Below are 26,873 nucleotides of genomic sequence, written 5' to 3' on the forward strand. Positions count from 1 at the left end.
AGAGGAACTGGTGAGATTAGGAACACAATTAGAGAGAGATTATGATCATCAAATAAAGTACAATCAGTTACAGTTACCTAAGAGTTCTTTTCTTGACCAGCATTTATCTAAAAAATCAAAAGGGGTAGAGGTAAAATCTAACTTACCTCCAGAACAAAGTTTGACTAGTTTGCTTTGTTGGCGATGTCATGAAAATCATTCCCCAGGTTCTTGTTCCAAGTTTAAGGCTGTCCTGAGTGGAAAGCAAACTGGTGGACAATTTCAAGGAACTAAAGAGTTCCAACCTCAAAATCAGCAACGAGGTATGCTGTCTGCTTATGATACTCAGCGCTTTGTAAAAAAAGATGTGTCATCTGGTAGGAAGCTGGATAAGAGAGATGGTATTAAAATTCTTCGTCAGTTGGTTATCCCCATGATGGTTCGGAACTGTAGTGGTAAAGCACTTGTTGATACAGGAGCTACTTATACATTGCTCAACGTCGATTTATGGAATAAGATAAAAGAACCCAATGAGCGACTAGATGTATGGCATGAGGGACCACTTTATCTAGCTAATGGCGATGCTACTGTTCCTCTTGGCCAAAAAGTACTGGACTTCTATTTGCAGGATTTGCATTTCCAAGTTCCAACTGTAGTTCTGCCAGCTCAGAACCTTGTGTATTCAATGGTTTTGGGTTTAGATTTTATCGCACTGACGGGGTTGCAACTGAACATTAAAGATCAACTGTACAGTTTTTCAGATGATCCACAAGGTCGGGTTTTCCCTTTCCAACCGCCTATTACACCAGGGGACTCTTGGAAGTGTTGTAAACCACCTGGTAACTATAATCCATCTGCTTCTTTGTATTCTGCTATACCTCCTGTTCAGTTTGTATGTACAGCAAACGAATGTGTGGATAAGAGTGATGTGGGAGAGTCTGGTTTTGTATTGATGGAGCTTTTGCAAAGTAAAATCAAGGAGAGCAATCTTTCAGAACGTGAGTCTCATGTTCTGTTTACTCTTTTGTATGACCATCCTGAAGTTTGTACTCCTAATTTGGGTAGAACCCATCTTGTCCAGCATAAGATTGCGGTTTCAACAGATGTTGTTGTAGCTCAAAAACCATACAGACTACCCATACACAAAAAGGAGATTGTAAAGGAACAAATTGATGATATGCTCAATCAAGATATCATCCAGCCATCTCATTCACCCTGGGCATCTCCTATTGTGTTAGTTCCTAAAAAAGATGGAGGGCAGAGATTTTGTGTTGATTATCGTAAACTGAATGCAGTCAGTGAAAGCGACGCATTTCCTCTTCCCACAGTGAATGAGATCTTGGAGTCCCTTTCTGGGTCAGGGATATTTAGTACTCTGGATTTAAATAGTGGATATTGGCAGGTGTCCATGCATCCAGATAGTATGGCCAAGACCGCTTTCGTCTCCCCTTTTGGCCTATATGAGTTTAAGGTGTTACCTTTTGGCCTGAAAAATGCACCGGCCACATTTCAAAGGCTTATGAATAGAGTCTTGGCTGACTATCTGGGGCAGTGTTGTTTAGTGTATCTAGATGACATAGTTGTCTATTCGGCTAACTTTCACCAACATGTCCTAGACCTCCAGAAAGTTTTGAGATGTTTGCAGAGAGCAGGACTAACTCTCAAACTTCCAAAATGTCATTTCTGTTTAACAGAGATCAAGTTTCTTGGCCATATTGTGACTACTGATGGTGTAAAGGCAGACCCTGCTAAAACAGAAGCTATTCAGAATTTTCCAGTCCCAACAAATTTAAAGGAACTCCAACGGTTTCTGGGAATGAGTGGGTGGTACCATAGGTACGTTCAAAATTTTTCAGATATTGCCGAACCACTTAATGCTCTAAAGAAGAAAGGAGTTCGTTTTCAGTGGACAGCTGAGTGCCAGGTAGCGTTTGACTGCCTCAAAAGGCATCTTTCCTCACCACCTGTACTTGGACACCCAAATCATGCCCATACATTTGTAGTTTATACTGATGCCAGTTCAACCGGCTTAGGTGCTGTTCTTGCTCAACGACCCTCCACTTTTGGTGCATCTGAGGAGGTGTTGGCATATGCTAGCCGTACTCTGACATCAGCAGAGAAAAACTATTCTACAACTGAGCGGGAGTGTTTAGCAGTGGTTTGGGCTGTAGAACGGTGGCGGCATTATTTGGAGGGAAAATCCTTCATTGTAGTCACTGATCATGCCTCTCTTCTTTGGGTGTTCAACACTACAAAAACAAATTCCCGACTGATTCGCTGGGCTTTGAGACTACAGGAGTTTGAGTTTATTCTTGAGTATCGTAAGGGGAAGCTTAATAGCGCCCCAGACGCTTTGTCTCGGATTGACGTTCCTGATTCTTTTCCAATGGTAGCTTCCTATGTTCCTAAGCAAAGTACAGAGAGTATGGTGTCACTATTTCCTCTTTGTGATGAGGATATCTGGATTGCACAGCAACAAGATGTAGAAATCCAAAGGATATATCAGAGCTTAGCAGAAGGAAAGCAGAGTGATGAGGGATCTGGCTCTGAGTTTGTCATTTTAGAGGATAAGGTCTATAGGAAGGTGTCTAATCCTACAAAGGGAACTCATTTTCAGATTTATGTTCCACAGACTCTCAGAGAAATTTTGTTGGAGGCATATCACTCCAATCCATTGAGTGGTCATTTTGGGCGTTATAAAACTCAAAAAAGGTTAATGCAAGTTGCCTTTTGGCCTAATATGTGGAGAGATGTATCTGACTTTGTGAAGAACTGTACTAGTTGTCAGCAGAATAAACCAGAGTGTCGTAAGCCTGCTGGAAAACTTCAGCAAACTGAAGTGAAGGAGCCTTGGGAAATGCTTGGTGTGGACCTTATGGGGCCACTGCCTCGTAGTACCCTGGGTAACACTCAATTGTTAGTTGTTGTGGACTATTACAGTCACTGGGTTGAGATGTTTCCTCTTCGCAAAGCTACTGCTGGAGTAATTGCCCAGACACTTAGGAAGGAAGTACTGACTCGATGGGGTGTTCCAAAGTTCCTACTATCTGACAGGGGACCTCAATTTACATCTGAGATTTTGAAGGATCTGTGTAGCAGATGGGGAGTGGTACAAAAATTAACAACAGCATATCATCCCCAAACTAATTTTACGGAACGTGTGAATCAGGTAATTAAAGTCATGATCTCCTCTTATGTGTTTGGTGAGCATAATCGGTGGGATCATTACTTACCAGAGTTGAGATATGCCATCAACTCTGCTGTTCAGGAGAGTACTGGATACTCCCCAGCAGAGTTGTTATTGCACAGAAATCTGAGAGGACCTTTTGAACTTGTGTTAGAGCCTCACCAGACTGGTCTTAGGGTTCTTAAAGACTTGCAGGAAGTGGTAAAAAGAAATGTGCGTAGGGCTAAGGAAAAACAGAAGCGTTTGTATGATGCGAGACGAAGAGATGTGCATTTCACAAGAAATGATAGAGTTTGGATGAGAGCACATCCTCTTTCTAAGGCTTCTCAAGCATTTGCAGCTAAATTCGCAGCTAGATGGATTGGGCCTTATCGAATTGTGGAAAAGCTTGGTCCGGTGAACTACCGGATTGTTCGGGAGGATAATGGGGAAGATTTACGTACAGTTCATGTATGCAATTTAAAACCTGCATTTCCCTCCGCAGGGGAATTAGATCGTAGAGAGAGAGAAAGGGTCCTGAAAATTTTTGTCGAAGAGTCAGAAGATGAGGAATTTCTCGGATTTGAATAGTCCTGAGATCCAGTAATCACTTAACTGATTTCCATATTTATAGATCAGATTATTTGGTGAGTAGAGTTATTGGTATGGAAAGCTGTTGAGTGTCTTTTTATTGCTGCATAATTTTTAGGTCTTAAAAAACCCCTAAAGATTTCTTGTAAGTAACTTATAGATCACAACCTCTTTAAGTTTGACTGATCTTTTTCCATGGGGGGGAGAGTGTGACGATCGTCATTAGAATTTTCCTTATTATTGTATGAGTGACGTCTGATTGGGTTACTGCTGTCAGCTGATGCAACGTTATTTAGAGCGCCTTGGATGGGTTTCTCGCTCTCTCTCATTCATTCCTTATCACGCAGTCAGCATGCAGGTGATTCCGGGTCACTGAGAGGTCATGCTGACGGAGTGTGTGTGTGTGTGTGTTGAGAGCGCACTGCGTACTTGTTGCTTTGAGTCCGTTTTTTGTAGCTCAATATGTGTTTTCGTGCTGCGTGGTCTTGCTCTGAGATAGTGGCAGTGTTCTTTGAAGTTGGTCACGGCATCGAAAGTGCGAGTATGTTTTTGATGCGGACGTTGAAGCGGCAACATTTATGAATGGAAGAGTTTATGATTTTGGCGGAGGTTGTATTTGCGATGCATGGTGAACGTATTATGCGCTCGGGTTTGTTTGTGGAGTGAGGCGCGGGTTTATTTTGTTTTTTGGCGCTCGAGTTGCCTATTTGTTTTGGGTTTTTTCTTTCCTTTTGTTTGAATGTTTGATCACTATCGTGATCGGGATTTGTGTTGCAGTTTTCTGGGCCCAGTAGCATCGACGGGTGATCGGGTAAGCAAATGTTTCTTCTTTGATTTATATTGTTTTGGTTAACTTGTATATGTGTATGTATGTCCAAAAGATTTAATGAGATGGTAGAGTAACCATATGAATGTGCATTGCGTTCACGATTACTTCAGCGTGCACAAATGGAAAATCTACTTTAGCGTATACGAATTGAGAGACATTTCAAGTGCATTGATTACCCGTTTACTTCAGCGTGCACAAATGGAAAATCTACTTTAGCGTATACGAACTGAGAGACATTTCAGAGTGCATTAATTACCCGATTACTTCAGCGTGCACAAATGGAAAATCTACTTTAGCGTTTACGAACTGAGAGACATTTCAGAGTGCATTAATTACCCGATTACTTCAGCGTGCACAAATGGAAAATCTACTTTAGCGTATACGAACTAAGAGACATTTCAAGTGCATTGAAGGTGCAATTGATTCAGCGTGCACAAATGGAATATCTACTATGTGTAAAGTGTACAACTGAGTTCTATAAGTTCTTGAATGTGTGATTGATTTGATTTGAACTTGAAATATTATGTTTGTGGGAATTTGATTAATATTGGTTGTTGTATATTTAGAAGTGGTTTATTTGATTTATTTCTTTATGGTTGGTTGATGTATCACCCGTTGATGGTTTTGTTTGTAAAAGGTAATTAAAAGGTATTGTGCCTGGGCCTGGAAATTTAAGTTTGTTTGGTTTATGGATTTACTTACAATTTGTTGAAGTTAAAGTTTGTTCTTTTTGTTTTTTTCTTTATTAATTCATTGATCTGTTGTATGATTGAATATCTGATTTGGTTTTATTAAATCATGCATCTGTTGAAACTTAAATTTTCATTTAATTGAATTATTTAAGAAACTGTAGTGGGGTCTTTCAACCCCTGGCGCCCAACCCACTTTATTAGCCAAATACCGCTACAACACAACTGTAGTAATAAGCAAATTATTCAATAGACTTCAGATTTCTTTACTTTAATTATACACCATCACAATGCACCACTGTTTACACTAACGTTATTTATTCCAGTTTATCAGTTTTACAGTTTATACAGTATTCTGTAACCTTCATTATTAAAGTTGTTCACATTATACACTTTACTATGCGCTTCAAAAACATGTTTATTATAAATTACTGTAATGTTATTTTCCCATTTTTCCTCATGCGGATATCTTCCAGACATCACGTTATAAGAGATTAAAGCAAAAGCGTGGACACATAGTCTAAATTATTATTTATTTATTTTTGTAAGGGGAATGAGCTTAATGAACTTACCATCAAACATTCACCACTGCTGTTCATCTCGATGTTCACGTTACGGTTGTTTATTTTGTCGAAATGCCATTAAAGACATGGATTATTGCAAAACAAGACGGAGATTTCTTTGCAGCGATAACATTACAGCAGGGGTGGGCAACCCTGTTCCTGGAGAGCCACCTTCCTGCAGATTTCAGTTGCTACCCATATCAAACACACCTGAACCAATTAATTAGGACCTGAACACCGTGTGATAATTACAGGCAGGTGTGTTTGATATGGGTTGCAACTGAAATCTACAGGAAGGTGGCTCTCCAGCAACAGGGTTGGCCACCCCTGCATTACAGGGAACATTATTCCTGGATTTTGTATATAAGTGTAGTGGTATTTAATTTCAACAAATTGCATTAAATGTGACTGTTTAAACATGATTATTTAAAATGGTTAATTTTTGAAAACTACAAATTTTTAACATAAATGTTAAGCCTAAGTGAAATATTAAGCACAGTTTTGGAATACAACGGTGCTTCCTTTAAAATTAATAGTGCTTTAAAAAGTCCTTGAATCTGCTGTTCATGAAAGTGTGGGAACCCTGTTTAATATTACATTTGAAATTGAACAATTGTTTTTGAAAACTAGTGAAAATGCTTTAAATGCATATTACAAATTAGAATGAAGGATTTTATTGTTTGTTTTTGCAAACTGAGGTGTGTAATTATTGGTATGTCAATATAGTATCAACAGATCTTTTACAACATTTGACAAATTCTGAGCCCATTTGCACAGAATTGAATTATAGGCTTTGTATGCTGCATCTACTGATCACTTTGATGTGGGTTGTGAGTTTAAATGAATCAGAAGACACTAAACAGCTTCAGTTGAAAGCTAATGACTCACTCTGATAAAGGCTAAAATGACTTTGGAAAGCGTGAGAAAAAAGACGTTTAAAGAGCGTTTAAAGAACAGTGTTAAACTGAAGATTCTTTTCACGATTGTGCAGATTTTTTTGAAGTATAAAAGGTTTCATCTGTATTAGTTAAAGAGATACTTGAGCCAAAGCTTGTTGCATACCAGTTTCAGTTTCTTTGTTCTATAATAGATATAGAATAGTAATGGTGCACATTTTTATTTTTGAGTAAACCATTTCTTTATCATAAATTAAAAATGTTTACATAATTATAGTCAGGGCTTGACATTAACACCCACCAAATGTGGGTAGATTTCAGCTGTGGCGGGTTAGACAAACATTTCCACTAGCCACTTTATCTGGTTGAAAATTACACACAATGTGTGTGCAAATGTGATCTAAGCAGCAAGACACGGTTGTGGGGGGTTCAATTTCACTATACGAAAGTGTTTGGGACAAATAAAAGACTGATTTGATTGGATTTTATTTGATTTGATTTGACAGATAAAAAAAATTGTGTTTGGGCAAGTAAAATAAAGCAGGATAATCATTTCTGTGTACAGTGATGTGATACTCACAAATTTAAAAAACGTGCATGCTTCCGTTTACTTGCACAAAACAACCGTGCTTAGAGTTAACGCAAATGGTGCTATCGATTCTATTTGAAATAAGGTAGACTGGACAAAAATATGTACACCAGGGTTGAGCATTGTCGACCAATTTGGCATCGTACGATGTATAATGTGAAACATCGCGATGGACGATGGCATCGTCGTCGTAGGGGCCGGTGAATTATTTATTTATGAATAATTAATTATTTAACCTACCGTTTCAACTACCTGTCCTGCATGGTCTTTGTTTTACCCATAACCAAATGATAAATAAATAAAGATAAGTTACCCACAAATTACCACTTGCCAGTCACTTTTCCACTGGACTCTGGTATGAATAGGCTATGTGATCTGCGATGCTGGCTCAGCATCATGATGTCTATTGACCATAGGCGATGGACGATGGCATTGTCTATTGACCCAACCCTAATGTACACTGCAGGTCAAAAGTTTGGGGTCGTTTTTTTCATGTTTTTTTAAAGAAAATTTGCATTTGTTACACGTAAAAAATAATTGTTAAATACTTTATTAAATATTTATTTATAACTTATTGTATGTATTTTCAAATAAAAGTATTGCTCTAGTCATTATTAATAATACTAATAATAATAATAATAATAATAACAATAATATTAATAATAATAACAATTGATAATAGAGTGATTTCTGAAGGATCGTGTGACAGAAAACTGGAGTATTGAAGCTAAAAAAATCATCTTTAAATTCAAGAGAATAAATTATTAAATTAAATTCTAAACTACCTTTTGAACAGTTATTTTATAATGCAATACATTACAGAATTGTAAATTTTTTTCTTTATTTTGATGAATTAAATGTAGCCTTAGTGAACAGAGTAAGCTTATTTTAAAACATTAAAAAATTCCACTGACCCCAAACTTTTGACCGGTAGTGTATTTTTATACCATTTTGTAAGCAGTAGCGGTTGCTGCTTATGCTTTGACATGTGATTTACATGTGATTTAAAAATTTGTGGCTAAGAAATAATTATTATTTATTTTTGGTGTAGTCAGAGATACATTTGGTAAATTCTTAATATATATTTAAATATTGAGCTCTGAAAAGTCGTGTGAAATAAAAACTAATTGCAATGCGACACTATAAAACCACAAACCATTTGCTTATGCTCATTGAGTAAGGTCACACAAAAAAGTGAAATAAACGAGAAGGCATGTGGACATAACACAAAACCTAAATTAAGTCATTTTAGCATACCAAAGTCAAATTTCTGCATATAAAATGTGTTTTCCCAACAACAAAATCGTGGCTAGTGAAAATGGCGAGTGGCTATTAATGTTAGAAATCTACTAGCCACAGCGGGTGGTGATGAAAAAAGGTCATGTAAAGCCCTGATTACAGTTAAAATTAGTTTCAGCATTTACTTATACTAAAATCCAGAGTTATTTTTGTCATCTTTTGAGTTCACATTAGCTAATGCATTATCGATTAACAAATGAAACCCTAATGTACAGTTACCAACATTTAAAAATGAAAATAGAAACACTTGCTTTGTCTAGCCTGAAGCTGTTTAAAATGCAAGAGTGTGTCTTGTGTGAGCGGCAACTAACACCGCTTATACTCCGCTTATTTCTTTTTGCAGACATCTCTGAGCTGCTTATCAGGAATGTGGGATTCAGTAATTGGTTTTCTGAGAACTTAATAACCCAGGACCATCACTGTCAGAGGCGTTTGATTACCTCTCACTCTGAGTATTTATCTACAAAAAACAAACTCCTGTTTTTTTAATGTGACACACATTTTATTGGTATGTTTTACATAAAAAAGATCATAACTTGATTTAACAATAGACAACACAGCCAAACTTCCCTTCCCTGATCTTGTTTCGCTTTTGCAATTTTCCATTTATCTTTTTTTTCTTTTTGCCCCCTCTCAGGAAACAAAAGATCAATTTTGCGAGAGCACTGGCTCCACCCCATTCCTCTTCAGTGTTTCTTGTAGCCACCTCGCACTCGCTTTCTCTCTTTCTCTCTCTCTCTCTCTCGCTCTCCCACTCCCATAAATGCAGTGACACTTGCTTTCTGTGTGTGCATGCGTGTTTGTCCGAGTGAGAGAGTCGAAATAGAAAGTGAGGGAGCTGGGGGGGAGAGAGAGGGAGTTGGAGAGAAAGAGAAACACAAGGAGGGGTGGCAGCGTGCGTGTTGAAGCTAGCTACTCACAGAAAAGAAGGAATAAGAAAATTGAAGTAGCCGCCATATGCTGAGGATTTTGGTGAATGCCTTGCTGAGGAGACACGCTCGTTTTTCTGGCGGATCCTAAGAGATGGGAAGCTCACACTTGCTGAACAAAGGCTTGCCTTTAGGTAAACGTTTACCTTTCCTTCTGCATGGGGGCCACGCGTCAGAAGTGTTGTACGGATACGTGAGGCAATATTTGAGTTGGTTCGGCTGTCGTACAGTATTCTGGCTTCCCCTCCCCCTCTTCCTTTCCTCCTCCCCTCCTCTGTGCTCCGCTTTTCCCTCTTTCCTATTATCTTTCATCTCAACCATTCATCCACGTACAATCGCTCGCATTCTGCTTTCTTCATCCCAGAGACAGGGCTGATGGCTCGCTTTATTAGCTGCATGAATCTTTCCAAGCTCGAAAGATAAAAAAAACCACACACACTATCCCCTCTGGAAAATTTGAGGGGTTGGCAAGGACATGACTCTCTCTCTCTCTCTTTCTCTCTCTCTCTCTCTCTCTCCTTTGGCCCTCCCGCACATTGTGCAGTGGAAATGTGGCTTCCAGTTCCGGCCTTGACTTACTTCCTAATTTTGCTCTCTTCGAAAGAAATTCTTATGCTAGAAAAGTCAAAAAGCAGGAATACTTAGACTAGGGTTTTCATGGAAATAGTTGCGTAATTCTAGGTAACAGATTTATTGTTGAACCGTAGATAATTGTCGTTATAATCGGTTAATCTTAGACAAATTTGATTGACTTTGGATCTTTCTGATCTGTCGAGAAGATATTTTCGTACATATTTCGTTGATTTTCAGGAGGCTGTCTAATGAAAGTTACAGACAAACGCTATTCATGATATACTCAAGTGACTCCTCTATTTAATTGATCAATCTTAGACAAATTTGATTCACGTTGGATCTTCTGATCTGACGAGAACATAATTTAATTCATATTTCATAGATTTTCAGGAGGCTGCCTATTAAAAGTTACAGACAAACGGAATTCACGATATACTCCTATGATTCCTCTATTTGAACATTCTCAAAACGTTCCCAGGAAATTACACCTGCTTTCCAAGAATTACGAAAAATAGGATTCACCCCTGCTCACTTTGTGACTAGTAAAACCGAGTCATTAAAAAAACTGATTTGTTCTTTTCGCCCGATGAATGAGAGGTTGGGATTTAAAATTGGCTTTCATTTTCACCAGAAGGCAACAAAGGGGGCATGTCAGCTTGAATTATCGCCCGTGGGCAGTCGAGGTCTTTAGACTCGGTGTGTGACTGACCCTGTTGGTTCTTGTTGCTATGAACTAGCTAATTCAAACAGATCCAGATCACCCTCGGGGCAGGGCAATATGAACAGAGCGCCGAGGGATTTTGACAGAACTGTGTATGGTGTGAGAAAGCGCCATGTGTTTTGCTTTTTTCCTCCAGTGCTTGATTTACCTGTGATCTTGCAAGCTGTGTTTTTTTTAATTGTAGCTTTTAATCCCCAAGCTTTTATGCATGTGCGACTGTCGTTGCTAGTTTGTCCTAATCAGAGAAATAAAAAAGAAAATAACAGTGGCTGTGTTCGAAGATAATCGGATCCTGCTGGGGTAGTTTAGATGTCACTGACACATAATTCATGGTTGTAAAAGTTCACCTTCATTACAAATGGAAAAAACAGCTGGTTGTGTATGGGAACGGATGCTCGAAAGTGAGGGATCTCCCCACAGAGGTAAAAGCTCTTGTTTGTGCGTAAATGTGTGCATGTGTGTGTGTGAGAGACTACCCTGAGAGCAGGAGTGGGTGTGTCTGTGTCTTATGGGCATGATTACACCATGTCTGCACTTGCCAGGCTGTGTATGGTAAGATTGGGAGAGGTCACAGGTGCACATATTGTTCTTTTGTGAGTATATTATTAAAAAATAGTTAAATGTCTCCCTTTTAAAAGATGCTGAATATCATGTTATGCTTGAGGTGCAGGAATAAACTTGCTCATTCTCTATTTCTTAAATCAAATTGATTCTAATTTCAGTGTTAGTTTATTTATAAAAGTTTGCGTTAAGATTTCAATGTAGCCGAAAGTCTTGATCATCAAGGCTAGATTTTTTTCAGTAAAAACGATACAATAAAAACAAGTTTTATGAAATATTATTTAAATATTTTTTTATTTTTAAAAATGTAATTTATTTGTGTAATTCAAAGCGGAATATTCAGCATCATAACTACAGTCTGATTCTTCAAATATCATTTTAATATGCTGGTTTGTTACCATGGAAGATGTTGAAAATGCTGTTTCGTATTTGTTGTGGAAACTGATATATTACTGTTCAAAAAGTACCATTCAAAAACATTATTTTCATCAAGGACAAACTGATGAATTTCTCTGTTAAGTGTGATGTCACGCTAAGTGGATTCCGGGTCCAATCGTTAAATCAAACTGTATGGGGAGACTCAACAAATTATAATAATAAAGGTTTACAAAGCAATGTAATACTTTTGAAAAATCCCGATCACAATACAGTGTTTATACGATCCTAGGAAAAGTCATGGGATATGGACAAGGGATTTTCCAGGCCTGGAAAAGTTTTTGGAAGAACAAAAAACCCAAAATGTTTTGGAAAATTCATGAAAATGTGTTTACCAAATATCTGTGTACTTGAATATAATTGAGATAATAATATCGAGTAAATTTTAAATACAATTGCGCTGGTTGTCTTTTCACAACTCACAGTTTTAGCTTCGCCTCTCGTTCACTGGCGTTCATCGTAATTCAAGAAACATTTTGAGTGGTGTGTCCCGAAACAATCTCTAATTACTACAGAGGTAAGATACTGTGGGTGCTAAAGGCTCATTTATAATACAATATACTATTATTTATAACACAAGCCAACATTTCTAAAATATTTTCACACGGACAGCAAGATACTTTCTAAAAACTATTTTGCAGATGTAAAACTTAATATAAACTACACAGATAGTCACACATTTGTTGATATGCTGTAATAAATTTGAACATACATTTTGCTTCTTGTTTACCACGTGTACATAGACATTACATAAAACATCATGAATATTTACCTTAAAGTTTTGGAAAAGTCCTGAAATTTTAATAGTAAAAATGTGTATAAACCCTGTGTATATCCATGCCTAATATGTCAGATTGCCAAAAAATCTTTTTATAAATTGTTAAAATATTGGTGTCTGTGATGCAGTAAGTCCAGAGACTGTCATGTACACCATGATTTTAGATTAAATTCACTTTAATGTGTAATGATAATGGGGTAATAAACAAATATTTTCTGTGCAAATGAGTTGTGGCTTGGACCTGGAAACTATTTTCTATACAATACGTCACAACTTAACAAGCAAATAATGACAGTAACGTTATTTATGATATTCACAAAAATACAGTTATTCTGACTGTCAATAAGTGTTAACAAATATCATGGCTTCCATAAAAATATTAATATCTGCTTCATTTAAAAGTTTAGTTAGACCAAAGACTCTAGAATACACATAAAGGGACTTTGGTTAAACCTAAAATTATACAAGTTCGTGTTATATGGCAGTGTAGTAACCTTTTTAACTTTTGAACTCGGTTCTTGAATGAGGCCAGGTTTTTTTATTCATATTATTTTTCCAAAAATTGGCATTAGTATGATTTCTCAAAGAAATTAATACTTTTATTCTGCAAAGACACATTAAACCGATGAAAATGACAGTTACAATTTTTCAAAAGATTTCTGTTTGATATATTCATCAAAGAATCTTGAATAAATATGTTATGGTTTCAACAGAAACAAAAGGCGGCATGCTTTGTTTTGATAAGATGTATTTTGGCCTTTATTGTAATAGAACAGCACATCACAGACTAACAGGAAGTGAATTGGGAGTGAAGGAAAGGAAAAGGTCGCTAAGCTGGCACCCGAACTTGGGTCAGCTATTGACTACACAGAAGATTAATTTTATTAAGATCATGAAAATAATAAATGATTCTTAAGCTCCAAATCGACATGTTAAAGTTATTTCTGTAGAATGACATGACACTGAATACTGAAGTAAAGGCTGATGAATATTAAACTTCACAATAACAATAATAATAATAAAAAAACGTAAAATAGTTTCTGTGATAGCATTTCTAATCACTGTTTTTACACAAAGTTGGTTAAATGAATCAGCCTTGGTTTAGCAAAAGTAACTTTTTTTTTAAACTTGGGTCTTACTGGCCCCAAATTTTGAATTAGCAGTTGGAAATCTATTGGTCGATGTTGTTTTTTAAACTGACACCAGGCAGAATGCCAGCTTCTGCTATACTCAGCCAAGCGGCAAACTTATCGCCAATGTCAATACAGCAGTAACTGCCCACCTTTTCAGCTGCCTGTATCAGGAAGTATTTTTTCTCATTCATTTTCTCTGCAAGGATTTAAACCTGCCACATCAGAGATGAATCGACATTACAAACATTGACTGAATACAAAAAATGTTTGATAGTAAAAGATAGCAAGGAACTGCAATACCATGAAGCCTTGAGAATGCTACAACTTAACAATGGTTTAAATGATTTATTTTTGTAAAGCAGAAGCGATTTTCTCTAAATGTAGCAGACTTCCACATAACTTATTCAATAAGGACATAACTAGGAATAACAAAACAATGTAAACTGTAAACAGCTATGTTTTTCAGTGGGTCAATGTAAATACAGTCGATGGACTTGAAAATTCAGACGATTAACTATTTTATTGAGCAAAAACTCCAAAAACTGTTGAGGAGATCACATAGCTTGTTTTACTCTGCTCTTTTCACAGACACAGACACAAACACACATTGCCCTCGTCTTTGCGCGCGCGCGCGCGCACGCGCACACACACACAAAAACACACACTCACACCTCCGGACGACAACGCGCGCACACACACGCACAAACACACACGCATACCTCCGGACGACAACGCACGCGCACACACACACTACCCTCGTCCACGGAGCTGCGTAAACAAAGCAGCACGCGTCGCGTTTTTAACGTGACTTTGCACGCGATAAGAGAATATAGCCAGTTAACCGGATACAGTACACGCGGTTACAAGTAACAAATCACAACTAAATACATTTGCAAGCTAGAGTCAACGAGGCAACAACTTTAATCGCACGTACTTACACTTGAGAAATGGAGGAAGCAACCCATCCTGACGTCCAGCAGTAAGTTACTCTACTGATCCTTCCTTTAACAAACGCAGATGAAGTATTCTTTGTAGCATGTAGTTTGCAGAAGTTTCCAGTAGTTTCCAACTGCTTGGTTATAATGCTGATGTTTCATCTTTGAGTAGAGACTCGATATAATATCTATCTGCAGTGTGACTTCAATCGACCGGCATGTTTGTGTGTGTGTGTGTGTCTGGGTTTCTGCGTCAGAGGGCGGGGCCTCAGGTTTGAAATCTCCCGGGTTTGCGCGTGCACGTGAATAAATTGGTTTCGTTCGTACGTCATGGCGAAACACCTAATGACTCGGTATCAAGGCGACTCGTTTGAAGCACTATGAGTCGACTCTTTTATAGATGAATCAACAGTTTTAAACACTGTACACTAACAGATTTAAGCCTAAGCTGGATACTTCACTTCACTTAGAGCTGTGTTACACACTACATGGAGGGGAATTTTCAAAAACCCATAATATGGGCTCTTTAAATAAACAGTGCTTTTACTGTGGAGTTTAACAGTATTAAATTCAAAAAATAACAATCAAATGAAAAATAACATGCATTGCATAAATAATTTTATACAATAATGTTAAATTAAAATCGTGAAAAGTCACGTCAACAGGTCAAAAGTCCACAGAGTGTGTGTGTGTGTGTGTGTGTGTGTGTGTGTGTGTGTGTGTGTGTGTGTGTGTGTGTGTGTGTGTGTGTGTGTGTGTGTGTGTGTGTGTGTGTGTGTGTGTGTGTGTGTGTGTGTGTGAGTGAAAGAGAGAGAAATGGATTTTACTTTCATTTTCTCAATCACAGTGAAATAGGGCCTTCTGCTGTTTAGTGTCAGTGAAAGACTGTCCAGCAAACTCACAAGCAGTGAATTGTGCAGGGTTTCTGCGTTTGTAAGTAGTTGGAGTGTTTTAATTACTCATGCTCGCCTCCCTTGCCACAGTATCACAATAATTAACCCTAAAAAAGCCAAAGCAAAGCAAATACTACCAGATTATTATGGTATAATTACAGCACTACAACATACAAAAGAGAGAGATTGACTTAAAGTGTCACTCCCCTCTTTTATAATGATTTGATCAGCTGTAGTTTGAAATTATGCCAAGTTTTTTTTTTCTAACAACTTATTATGCAGTCTCTGTTGCCTTCTTGTGGTGGAATGTCCACTGTCTTTGCTTTGCTTAGGATGACAGTCTGATGGATGCTGACGTGCTGTACTGTATCCCCGAAATTATAAATATTTAAAATAGGCACTGTACTTATAAATTAACTGCATAGTTGCAATCTAATTCTAACATTCTAGCCTGAAAAAGCCTCAGAAGTACATTATGTTTTCCAACAGCTGCAATATTTGTCAAAGTGAGTTTGTAGTGATCAGTCATCAAAGGTGGAGGTGGTATCCGGATCATAACATTTTTGCTGCTTAAAAACACATTTAACATTTTTCTTGCAATCTTATCAAATAAAACATCATCTTATTTAAAGAGGATAGCATTAATGTTATTAAACGTAATTAAATACATGACCAAGGCTTGAACATCACTTTGGGTCTGGCAGTAGCCGTTACTGTAATTCTCTTAGGAAAAACCCAGTGTATATATTGGAAATGTTGGTGGTCTTAGATCAGTAAATAATATGCGGAGCAGAGCTTATAATAGCACAGCTTGAGGCGAAGACAGAAAAATGAAACAGGTGTTCATTCATTTATTACACATCATCTGTTCTGCATCAGCTGCAGTTACATTAGGATTAGAAGTCCATTGTTTTTCATTAAAGCTGATTTACACAAGCACGTGTGGATTTCCTCATGATACCATTAGTTGTTGTATAAATTAGTCAGTATTAAGTGTGTGCTTTATTATGTATTATAGCCAGGTAATTGTATAACCATTTGTTTTGATCAAATGTGACTGACCAGTAATTGACATGTTTTACGCGCTGTTCGTTAGTGCAGTGCAAGGGAAAAATGGAAATATTTTGAAATTTTTCACCCAATGGTATCATCAATAATCAATCAATTAATTCCTGTGAACAATTTTATGTTAAAAAGGTCTTGGTTTCAGGAACATATCTGCCTTAGTTCTCTCGATGTGTCCTTATAAAAGCCAAAACAGCTCTCTTTCTGTAGTAGCTGCTCCAAAACATGAAAAAACGGTTTTAATATTGAGCAATAAAGGCAGGAATCAGTCAACCAGATGCTAACACACTGTGATGTCTTTTTCTGTGCTTATGAGTCACTTTATTTTAAAGATCTTTTCATAATAACTATATTATGGCGTTCAATATTTGTGGTTTGTGCCTCGAGCCAAGTAGTAGCATGTCTCCTTTTTTTCATTACAAAAGATTCATACAGACTCTACATGGAGTCTTGTCAGATCAGCGTGTTAACCGCGCTGACATCTGCCGTGCTTGTTTTAGTGGAATGGACTTGCTCGTTTAGCGTTTGTTGCGGTGTAAAGTGGCTGAAACGTGACACTATAATCTGGTGATTGCTCTGCATTGGTTGGCATCCGTCTGTACAGTGTGAATTAGTTGTAAACATACTTAAGCGCAAGTTCAAGAAGTGTAACACTTGATTTATTTCTGTCTGCAGGCATCAGGCCTCCCATAATGAATGGCCCCATGCACCCTCGTCCTCTGGTGGCCCTGCTAGATGGACGGGACTGTACGGTGGAGATGCCCATCTTGAAGGACGTGGCCACTGTGGCGTTCTGCGATGCCCAGTCCACTCAGGAGATCCATGAGAAGGTAAATGTTCAAATGCAGTTTCGTTTACGATTAGTTTTGTTCAAATTTTTTAACAAATGTACTCCACACTAATATGTTTTCTATTAAACATATTCTTATCCGTTTTTGGCTTTCCGTTCATACCGAGACAGAATTTGTGGTCTTTTTGAATCAATCTTTTTGAAAACACTCTATAAAAGGGATACATTTTAAATAGGAAAAAGATTACGCATTTTTAGTCATGTGACCAATTTAGATAAAATGGTGGATGACACTGTAGAGCAGTTGTTTTGGATGCTTTCCATTTTGACTGCATTGTTTAAAGTTAATGTTTGTTTGCACATGCTTCTTTCTTTGATGGACACTGGATGTTTATTCAAAACTGCTGTATTGGAATTACTGTTGTGTTGTTGCATTTGCAACTTTGTACTCCCATTTTACTCACAGCAACAACTGTATCACTGTTGGCCTATTAAAAAAGGGGGAGCTTTTTGGAGCTTTGACATTTGGCCTCAACGTATCAAAGAGCTGAAAGTTAAATAATCACTATACAGACATGAAGCAAGGTCAAAGAAAGCGTTTTACATCTTGAAGCATGCACAATAAAAGCGTTTTCTGTGGTTTCAGTGTGGATGACCAACTTTGGGAAGCTTTTGCAAATGATAGTGTGGATGTGCTTGGACATTTTTCAAATGTATCCGGATTAATGTCGACATTAATCATAGGTTATCTCCATTCTAAATAAGGACATTTGCGTGATACAGATATCTAAGCATTTATATTTGAAAGCCAATAAGTGATAAATAGGCAGATTAAAACAGGTCTTGATAGTCAGAAATAAATACTATTTATTTTTACTTAAAACATTTACTAAAAACAAAGAAACTACTTATATACATCTAGATCTTTTGCCAAAAGGATCTAAAAATCGGAATTTGTTTTTCTTTATTTTTTCTCTCAGTGAATAACTTCCACTTCGCTGAAATCTATTTGTTCCTTTAGTATAAAAAGTTTCTTAAGTGTGTATCTGCTGTGCTGCATGTAGCATGCTGTGTAATGTAGAAGGCACTAATCAAATCCCCATGCCCAGCAGCACACAATAAAAAGTTGGAAGAAGTAATCGTTTTTTTGCTGATAATTCACTTTCCTACCAACCTGATAACAATTACGTTAGACATCAACGTTTATCGACCGATACCGATATGGTCACCGATATGTAGTGCACTACTATTCAAGCACACAAACAGCCAGACACAGGAAAAGTTTCTTTCCTCAGGCCATCTACCTTATGAACAGTTAAATATCCCCCAACTGTGCAAAAAATATGTGCAATACTTTCTCATACACAGCACCTTTTATCAATATACAATGCAATACTTTCTCCATTTGCATTTGTACACAGCACCTTATAACCTGTACATTTATAACAAATCTTTACATACAAGTTAACATCCAGATTTCTTGACTAACTGCATCTCTGTTTAATGTTTATCGTCTTTTTTCATATTTATTTTTTGTTGTCACTTGTCACTTTATGTACAATGGAAGATTCTGTAGCTAAAACAAATTCCTTGTGTGTGTGAAGCACACTTGGTAATAAAACTGATTCTGATTATATTCCGAATGTAATTTTAACCTGTCTAAAGGAACGTTTCACGCATAAGCATTTCTTCCTGAGGGTTTGAAATCCTTCACTAAGAACATGGTTAGCAGTGTTAGGGGCTGATCACAGCGAACACGCTTTTTTGTGTTGAGAAGTACCTTTTTTGAATGATTTACTAACGGCCGCGAGGGTTTAACCGCCTGCTGCGCCTCAATTACGTCAGTTGAATCTTTTTCTTTTTCCAATCAATTGAAAGCAGAGGCGGGTTTCTGTTGAGGTGCCTGCACTATTTGTGTTGTCAAGACAACTACGGAGACTTTTAAAGATGGAGGAGAGACTTGTGGTTGCTGTTTTGAGTTATCAGTTGTATGACTCACAAATCTTGAATATCAAAATACTATTAAATATAAAAATTATACTAATATCAACAGCAACACTAGCGCACAATACGCAGCTGATTTAGTCTTTGCCTAGCGACATAAAAAACGCACCGTGCTTCTTTTTTTCTTGTCAACAATAAAGGCAGTGTAGTGCTCCTTGCGTTTTTGGAGCGGAAAAGCATGTTCAATGTGATCGGCCCTTTAGGCTGCGTCTCCACCGAAGTGTTTTTGCAGAAATGCAAGCACTTTTCTAAAAACCATCGTTTATTTCCATTGCTTGCTATGATTAGGAGTATCCCGACTTTACCATTAAGTTAAGAGTCTTTAGCAGATTATTTGTTGACAGTCGTGTGATTGTGTCCTGGCCCTACTCCACTGTGATCGGACAGCTAGCTTAAAAGTGACACTGATGGGTGCTGTGTTTTTAACTTGCACTGCTTTTGCTAGGCGATAAAAAAAAATTGCAATCATGAACGGCAACAAAAAACAAGCACTCAGCTTGAGAAAAAAACGCTTCGGTGGACACGCAGCCTTAACTCTACATTGTGGTGTGAAGTGGGCAGTGTAAAACAATGTGCTGCTAGTCGTGTGCTTTTATGTTCATGAGCTTTGGACAGTCATGGAAACGCAGCACATTTTGCTTATGTGTTGTGTTTCCATTGTCAGTGGTTGCTTTAGTATTTTAAGAGAAAAATGCCAAGGGCCGATGGAAAATGCATCAGTTGGAGTGTAGGAGGTTTAGTAGGTAGTAGGTTTAATTATTACCTTTGCAGTCTAAAAAGTTAATTCAGGAAAATCTTGATAGCAGTTGGGAATTTAAAATATGAGGATACAAGGTTTGATCTTATAGTGCTTTTTAAATATTTGTAGACTTTGGTGAATTAGTGGCTGATATGTATTAATTCATAAGATCTCATTTATTCATTTTTCTTTAGCTTAGTCTCTTTATTCTTCAGGGGTCACCACAGCGGGATGAAGCGCCTACTTTTTCAGCATAAGTTTTACACAGCGGATGCCCCTCTGCCTGCAATCCAACACTGGAAAATAATCCTAAGATCTCATTCTTTCTCAAATGTAAAGAGTTTATATGCTCCCTTCAGATTTGCAAATTAAGATGTTAACCCAGGGTTTTGGAAAATATCATGTAAAGCATAGGTGCATGAAAACCCAGAATTAACGGTTCACTCTGGGTTAATTGTGAGCAGTGTAAAATATGAAGCAAGTTTTTTTTCATCTGGGGTTTAGAATAACCCACTGTTTTCCCCCAAATATATTTAATGATTTGTTTTCATTTTCCTCCATCAACTAGGCAGATAATAACAATGCAGCCTACAAAACAGCATATGTACGTACATATATACATTTGCATACATGCAAATGACATAATAAAAAAAAATTACACAATGGTGTTATTGAGACTTTCAGAAAAAGGAAAAAAAATATTGTGAGACTGAAGATGGCAATTAGCGGTAATTTTTTATAATTATAGTTAATTATATATTATAGTTTTTTTTATAATTTGATGTAAAGATGATATAATACATTCATAAATGTTCATACGTTTTTTTTAAAAATCAAAATGTTAAAAACTTTCAAGGATTATAGATTATGATGACCATTACACGCGTCATAAAAGGTCCATATTTAAATATGATTTGAATAATCAAGTGTTAACTATTTATAAGTGTGAAATGCTTTGATGTTGTATTATTTTTGTTTTACATTGCATTGGATAAGATGGTCTGCTGAATAAATGTTTTTTTTTTCATCTATGCTGGCACAACTAAGCAAGGTTATACTAGATTTGGATTTTTCAATAGTTTTGACTTTTTGTTTTCAAACTCAGTTAGTTTTAATTAGTTTTTAGAGGCCAATTTACTAGTTTTATTAGTTTTTATATTTAAAAAATTGCTTAGTTTTAGTTTAGTTTTTATTATTTTCATTGTCAGTTTTAGTTTTTTGTTTGTTTTTTGTTAATTAGTATATTTGTTAGGTACAAGATTCAAAATCATCAGATTAAATATTGTATGATAAAATCCTGTTAAAAAGAACAGTTCGGTCACGATCAGGATCAGTAATACTGATATAAAACCCATTATTAAGCACAAATGGGTTAAATAATACTTTTAAGTGTCTGCTCAAGTCGTATTTAATGTTGTCTCCGTGCTGCTGTCCTGTCAAGTCATTGTTTTTGTTGTGAGAGCAACAGAGAAGATGACTGGAAGAAGACTGTCTGGATCTGGCCAATGGCAGTTGCTGTAATCGTTACGGGTCAAACACCTTGCAGCGCGAAGTAAACAGATTTGACAATTCAGACAAATGAAGGACGTTTTTGCTATAATTTTAGTAAGTTTTAGTTTTGCATGTACACAATACAGTTTCAGTTAGTTCTAGTTTTTAAAAAAAACTCGTTTTTATTTTGGTTTCAGTTAGCGAAAATGTTTTGTCAAGTGCATTTATTTTGTTTATTTTCGTTAACTATAATAACCTTGCAACTAAAGGCTCCCACACACCGGAACACTTTTCATTTGTATTTATCGACAGCGTTTTACGAGAGGTTTTTTCCGTATTCAAACCCAAGCGATTTTTACTAGCGTCACTCAGAAGAGCATGAAAAATCACTCCTTGACGTTAAATGGCGCTACACAACTTTAAGCTTCTGACACAGAGGAAAAGGGGGAGAGAAAGTTTACACACTTGTTGTTTAAGTTCAGGTGACTCGATCAAGCTTGGATGGTTCAAGCAGCAGCTCCAGCTTAAGCGATGAAGAAATGATCATTGTTCACCAGTGCATTCAGATAAATGTTCATATCGCCTGTGGGCATCTTCTTCAATGTGCGCTCGCATTGACGGTTTTGCACTTGAGCGCCTCCAAGTGCTGTTTACTGTAACTTCAGCAGCTCCATGCACTTGAACAAAAGTGCCAATCTGATTAGTGGAGAAGGTTTGAAGCGGCGCGTCAAAACAAAAAAACAAGCATGAGTCGTTTTTTTTAATTGATGCTTTTGCGCATGGCGTTTTGCACGTTGGTGTGCACAATCACATTGACGCCCTTTATTTAGTCACGAGACGTGAAACGTCATCGGAAAATGCGAGCAAAAAACATCTAGGTGTGCACGGGCCTAAAGGTTGTATGGGTTGAAAAACCATGAAACTTTTTTTAATCCATCAAATCCAAACGAATAAAACACATTTCTGGCTATTAATTTCCACGATTTCACTAAGGATATTTCATTTTGCAGAATTGCAATTCATTGTGAATGCTGTTCAAGTGTTATAAGATTTATGATAACTGTGTGGAGTGGTATTTTTTTTTCTTCAGCGGTTTACACAGATGAATATATCATGTAATATATGTTACGGTATGGATCTGCAATACATCATAGATCCCTCTGGTTCAACATGATGGAGCCTCTTTGGCTTTGTTACATGGAAAAAGCACTTCATCTCCAAGGCAAAAAAAGTAGCTTGCACAATGGGGTAATATTTATGAGGCTGTGAGCGTTTTTTTTTTGTTTTTTTTTTTGCCAGAAATGAGTAGAATGATTCATTAGATGAATTCACTGGGTAGTGTGATGAAATCTCGCAGCCATCCTCCCCGCTGTACTTTGTGTGATTTATTTATTTCATTCTCTATCTCACTTGCTCACAGCTATCGATCAATCATTTTCTTTTGCATTTGTTAAGACTGGATGGGCGGAATGCGTTGAGTACTGTTGTGATGTTTCATTGTGAGAGAACACATTGCTCTTTGTCAGTCATCACAACGAATAATGTTTGACCTGTTTCTCAGCAGTGAATGAACTGCATCTGACTTCAGTGTTGTACTGTATGTCTGTATGTAGAAAATGCGTGCATGAACTCTGAGACAGATACAATAACAGAAGGCACAGTATATGAATTTAGCTACACTCTACTAGACATTTTAATTAGATAAATAAACGTTGACAACTATTTTAGATTCATTCAATAATATTGTTAAAAGTTAAAGTAGTTTTGAAGAAATTAATGTTTTTATTTTGTCAGGATGCATTTAATAGATTGAGTGACAGTAATATCTGCTTTAATGTTTTAGATAACTTCTGCAACAAACTGGTTCTAGTCTGAAACAACTGATTTGTTTATAAATAAAGCATACAGCGAGGAAAATAATTCAATTCAATTCAGCTTTATTTGTATAGCGCTTTTACAATGTAGATTGTGTCAAAGCAGCTTCACATAAATGGTCATAGTAACTGGAACAGTGTGGTTCAGTAACTGGAACAGTGTGGTTCAGGTTTTAGTGTTTAAGTTCAGTTCAGTTTAGCTCGGTTCAGTGTGATTTAATCATTACTGAGAGTTCAAACACTGAAGAGCCAATTCATCGATGCGTAGCTCTACCAATCCTGAACCATGCGAGGCAGTGGCGACAGCGGAGAGGGAAAAAAAACTTCACCTGATGGGAGTGAAGAAAAAAAAAAAACTTTGAGAGAACCAGACTCAGTTGGGCACGACCATTTTAATTTCTCCGCTGGCCAAAAGTCTTGTGCAGAACTTCATTCGCCGTGGTATTGAACACATCACTGTTTTTGCTTAGAAAACATATTTCTAAAGGTGCTGTTGACTTTAAATTTTCCCCACAACCAAAGAAATCCAAATATGCAAACAAAACAAATAAATTAGTTTACAAATGAAGTTATGCTTAAGAAAATTAAATGACATAGGGAAAAAGTATTGAACACATGAAGAAAGGGAGGTGTAGAAAGGAAGGGAAAGCCCAGACAGCAGCTGAATTCTCTCTGAAGTTGTTCAGCGACTCTCTGTCCTTTGTTATTGTAAATAAAAAAAAAACATGATGCGTTCAATACTTATTTTCCCTGCTGTTTGACTGATTAATTGTTGAAGCTTTTGTCAATATACAGTATTATCAAGATATTGACCTAATCTGTAAAAAACAGGTATAATACGTAACAATACTTAGTGTATTGTTTTATTGTATATACATGTTCAGAGTAAACAAATGTTTCAACTTTACAATGAAATCTCATTAGTGAAGGTTAGTTAATAGATTCAAATCAAGAGTAAGAAAAAGACAGGTTTATGAACTTTTCTATTTTAATATTAATTTAAAAATACAACAGAATTGTATTAGTTATTAACACTAGTTAATAAATCAATTATTACTAGTAATCAGATCACGACTATGATTTATTAGGCAATAACTAAGAAATTAGCATCCCCTAAGATTAATGAAAGCTTTGGTAGTTTTCAATGTTAGTTTAGTTAAAAAATGTAATGCTAATCATTACATAGTTTTAATACACAACAGCGCAATAAAAAGTCAAAGGATTTTTACTCAAAATTTCAGAATGTAGAAGGCCAGATTGACATGTGGAAATGTTATGAACTATTTAGCTGACCAATTGATCTAGAAGCATTTGGCTCTCTTATAAACACCGGTGAAATACAATGTGAATATTCATTAAAAAACACTTGTTAAACAAAAAGTTTAAATGGAAAGTAATTATTCATAATGTTTTGAAGTTCCTACAATAATTTGTATGTTCATTATCACGAGAAACTATTGAATCATTTTATATTCAATATTAGTTTCCTGTATACGGAAGTCTTCATTATTCAATATATAATATGTTCACACCCCTAGATAAAAAAAAAATTATATCTTTGACAGATTGGTAAATGATGGCTGCACTACATTGCAAAAGCCTGATCTTGCAATATTTTATTTTTCTTTGATAAATATTACAATATATTAGTTTCCCAAGATAGTTTGTATAGCACTATTTGATAATTTTTTTGGGAAGCATAACAGTATTCAGGAACAGAAATTCAATAAACACAATACAAAAAAAAAAAAATTTTTATAAACAATTCTTAGATCAAGTAAAAAATACTGTTTTGTTTTCAAATTGAACTTTAAAATGAATCAAATTAATAAAACTTTTGAGTTTTCTTTTAAAACAAGTAAAAATTGTCTGCCAGTTGGGTAAGTAAATGTTTTTTTTTTGCTTTGAAATGTAGATATTTGCACTAGAAACAGTCCAAATAAATCATAAAAACACAGTAATTACATACAAAATTGTATATTTAGCGATGTGACCATTGCGAATGCGCCCATTGCGATATCAATGCTGTAGCAATATATTTTGCAGCCCTAGTGAAAAAGGTTTAAAATGAAAATTATTTAGTGTTATGGGGCTACATCATGATCCCTAAATAGTCTTTTTATATGTTATCATCCAGTGATTTTTGCTCTACCTAATCCTGGAGAGATTTTATTGTTATAAATCCCATTTTACACTATTGACCTATATTTATTTTTTATAAAACATAGTTAAGTTTATTTCTTTTTTTTCAGTTAAATGCATAGGCAGATGTATAATTTCAGAAAAATCTCTGCGTTTTGAATGAAAAAGTGAATTGTGGTTAAAATGAGCTCCAATGACCCATACAAGTGTTGTAGACTGGAGCAAGATCAAGGGAACCATTGTGTCCGTACACATAGAGCAAAATGACACAACAAAATGAAATGGGGGAAAAAATGAACAATGAAACCTGATTTACTGCTGTCTTACTGTTTTCACTTTCACACTACCCATGAACCTAAATTAAACTCCTTTGCTCCATTCATTCAACTGGCTTCATGCAAAAGACCAGCCAGAAAATACCATAACTCATTCTCTCTCAACACAAATCGCTTAATTCCGTGTCATATAAATATTTACTCCTTCTGAAGGCGTTTATGCTCGTTCAGATGTTTGCTGTGGCCTGTGCGTTTTTTCTGCTGATTTGCCGATTGCTTTTGGCAAGTTTTGTGTGGTTTTGGGCGGTTGCCAGGTTGATTCTCAAAGAACACTCCCCAGGCCTACACAGACAGATGGCACTGCCTTTCTGCCCCTTACCACAAACCTACAAAGAGCCTTCTTATTGCACTTTTTTAATCCACCGCTGTTGATTGGAGAGATATTGTACAGTCTCAAGTCATTTATATTTCTATATTGCGTCAAATCAACATAAACAAACCGACAATAGAAACATCCTCAAAGTTCTATCAATAAAATTTGTAGTGGATTTTAATGAATGTAAAAGAAGAAGACTATGTCCAAAATATTCAAACTTCAAAATGGAGATCTGATCCACTACTGCAGTCTTTGACTTCCCCAAGGTTTAGACCCATCTAAACGTTTTTAATTACAATCGGAAAACAAATTATAAAACTACATAGCCCTATGTGAAAAAGTGTTTTCTCCCAGTTAAAACGTAACTTAACTCTGGTTCATCACACAATTTCTGGTCCAAAGTTCAATTTCTGTAGCCACATCTATGCCTGAATACCCCCACACATGTTCACAATCAAGAAATCACCTAAATATTACTCCCGACAAAGTGAAGTAGACCAAAAGATCCTCAAAATCTGCATTTTCTTTCATTTTATTGGCTAGACGATTGATTTTATG

The 26,873-nt window shown here is 36.4% G+C and overlaps 2 protein-coding genes across 14 annotated transcripts in view; both read left to right on the top strand.

Moving 5' to 3' along the window:
- The window catches only part of aldob (aldolase b, fructose-bisphosphate), a 509,131-nt gene that overhangs the window by 59,028 nt on the left and 423,230 nt on the right, over positions 1 to 26,873 (top strand). The window lies entirely within an intron of this gene.
- The window catches only part of ctbp1 (C-terminal binding protein 1), a 59,613-nt gene that overhangs the window by 13,997 nt on the left and 18,743 nt on the right, over positions 1 to 26,873 (top strand). For 4 of the 13 annotated variants that reach the window (XM_073921596.1, XM_073921597.1, XM_005173134.6 and 1 more), the window contains exon 2: positions 17,300 to 17,454. In XM_073921596.1, coding sequence (XP_073777697.1) covers positions 17,317 to 17,454 — 138 coding nt within the window. In that variant the 5' untranslated portion in view covers positions 17,300 to 17,316. 13 annotated transcript variants of the gene reach the window in all.

Source organism: Danio rerio, chromosome 14 (assembly GCF_049306965.1).
Source record: "Danio rerio strain Tuebingen ecotype United States chromosome 14, GRCz12tu, whole genome shotgun sequence".
NCBI classification, from domain to species: Eukaryota; Metazoa; Chordata; class Actinopteri; order Cypriniformes; family Danionidae; genus Danio; species Danio rerio.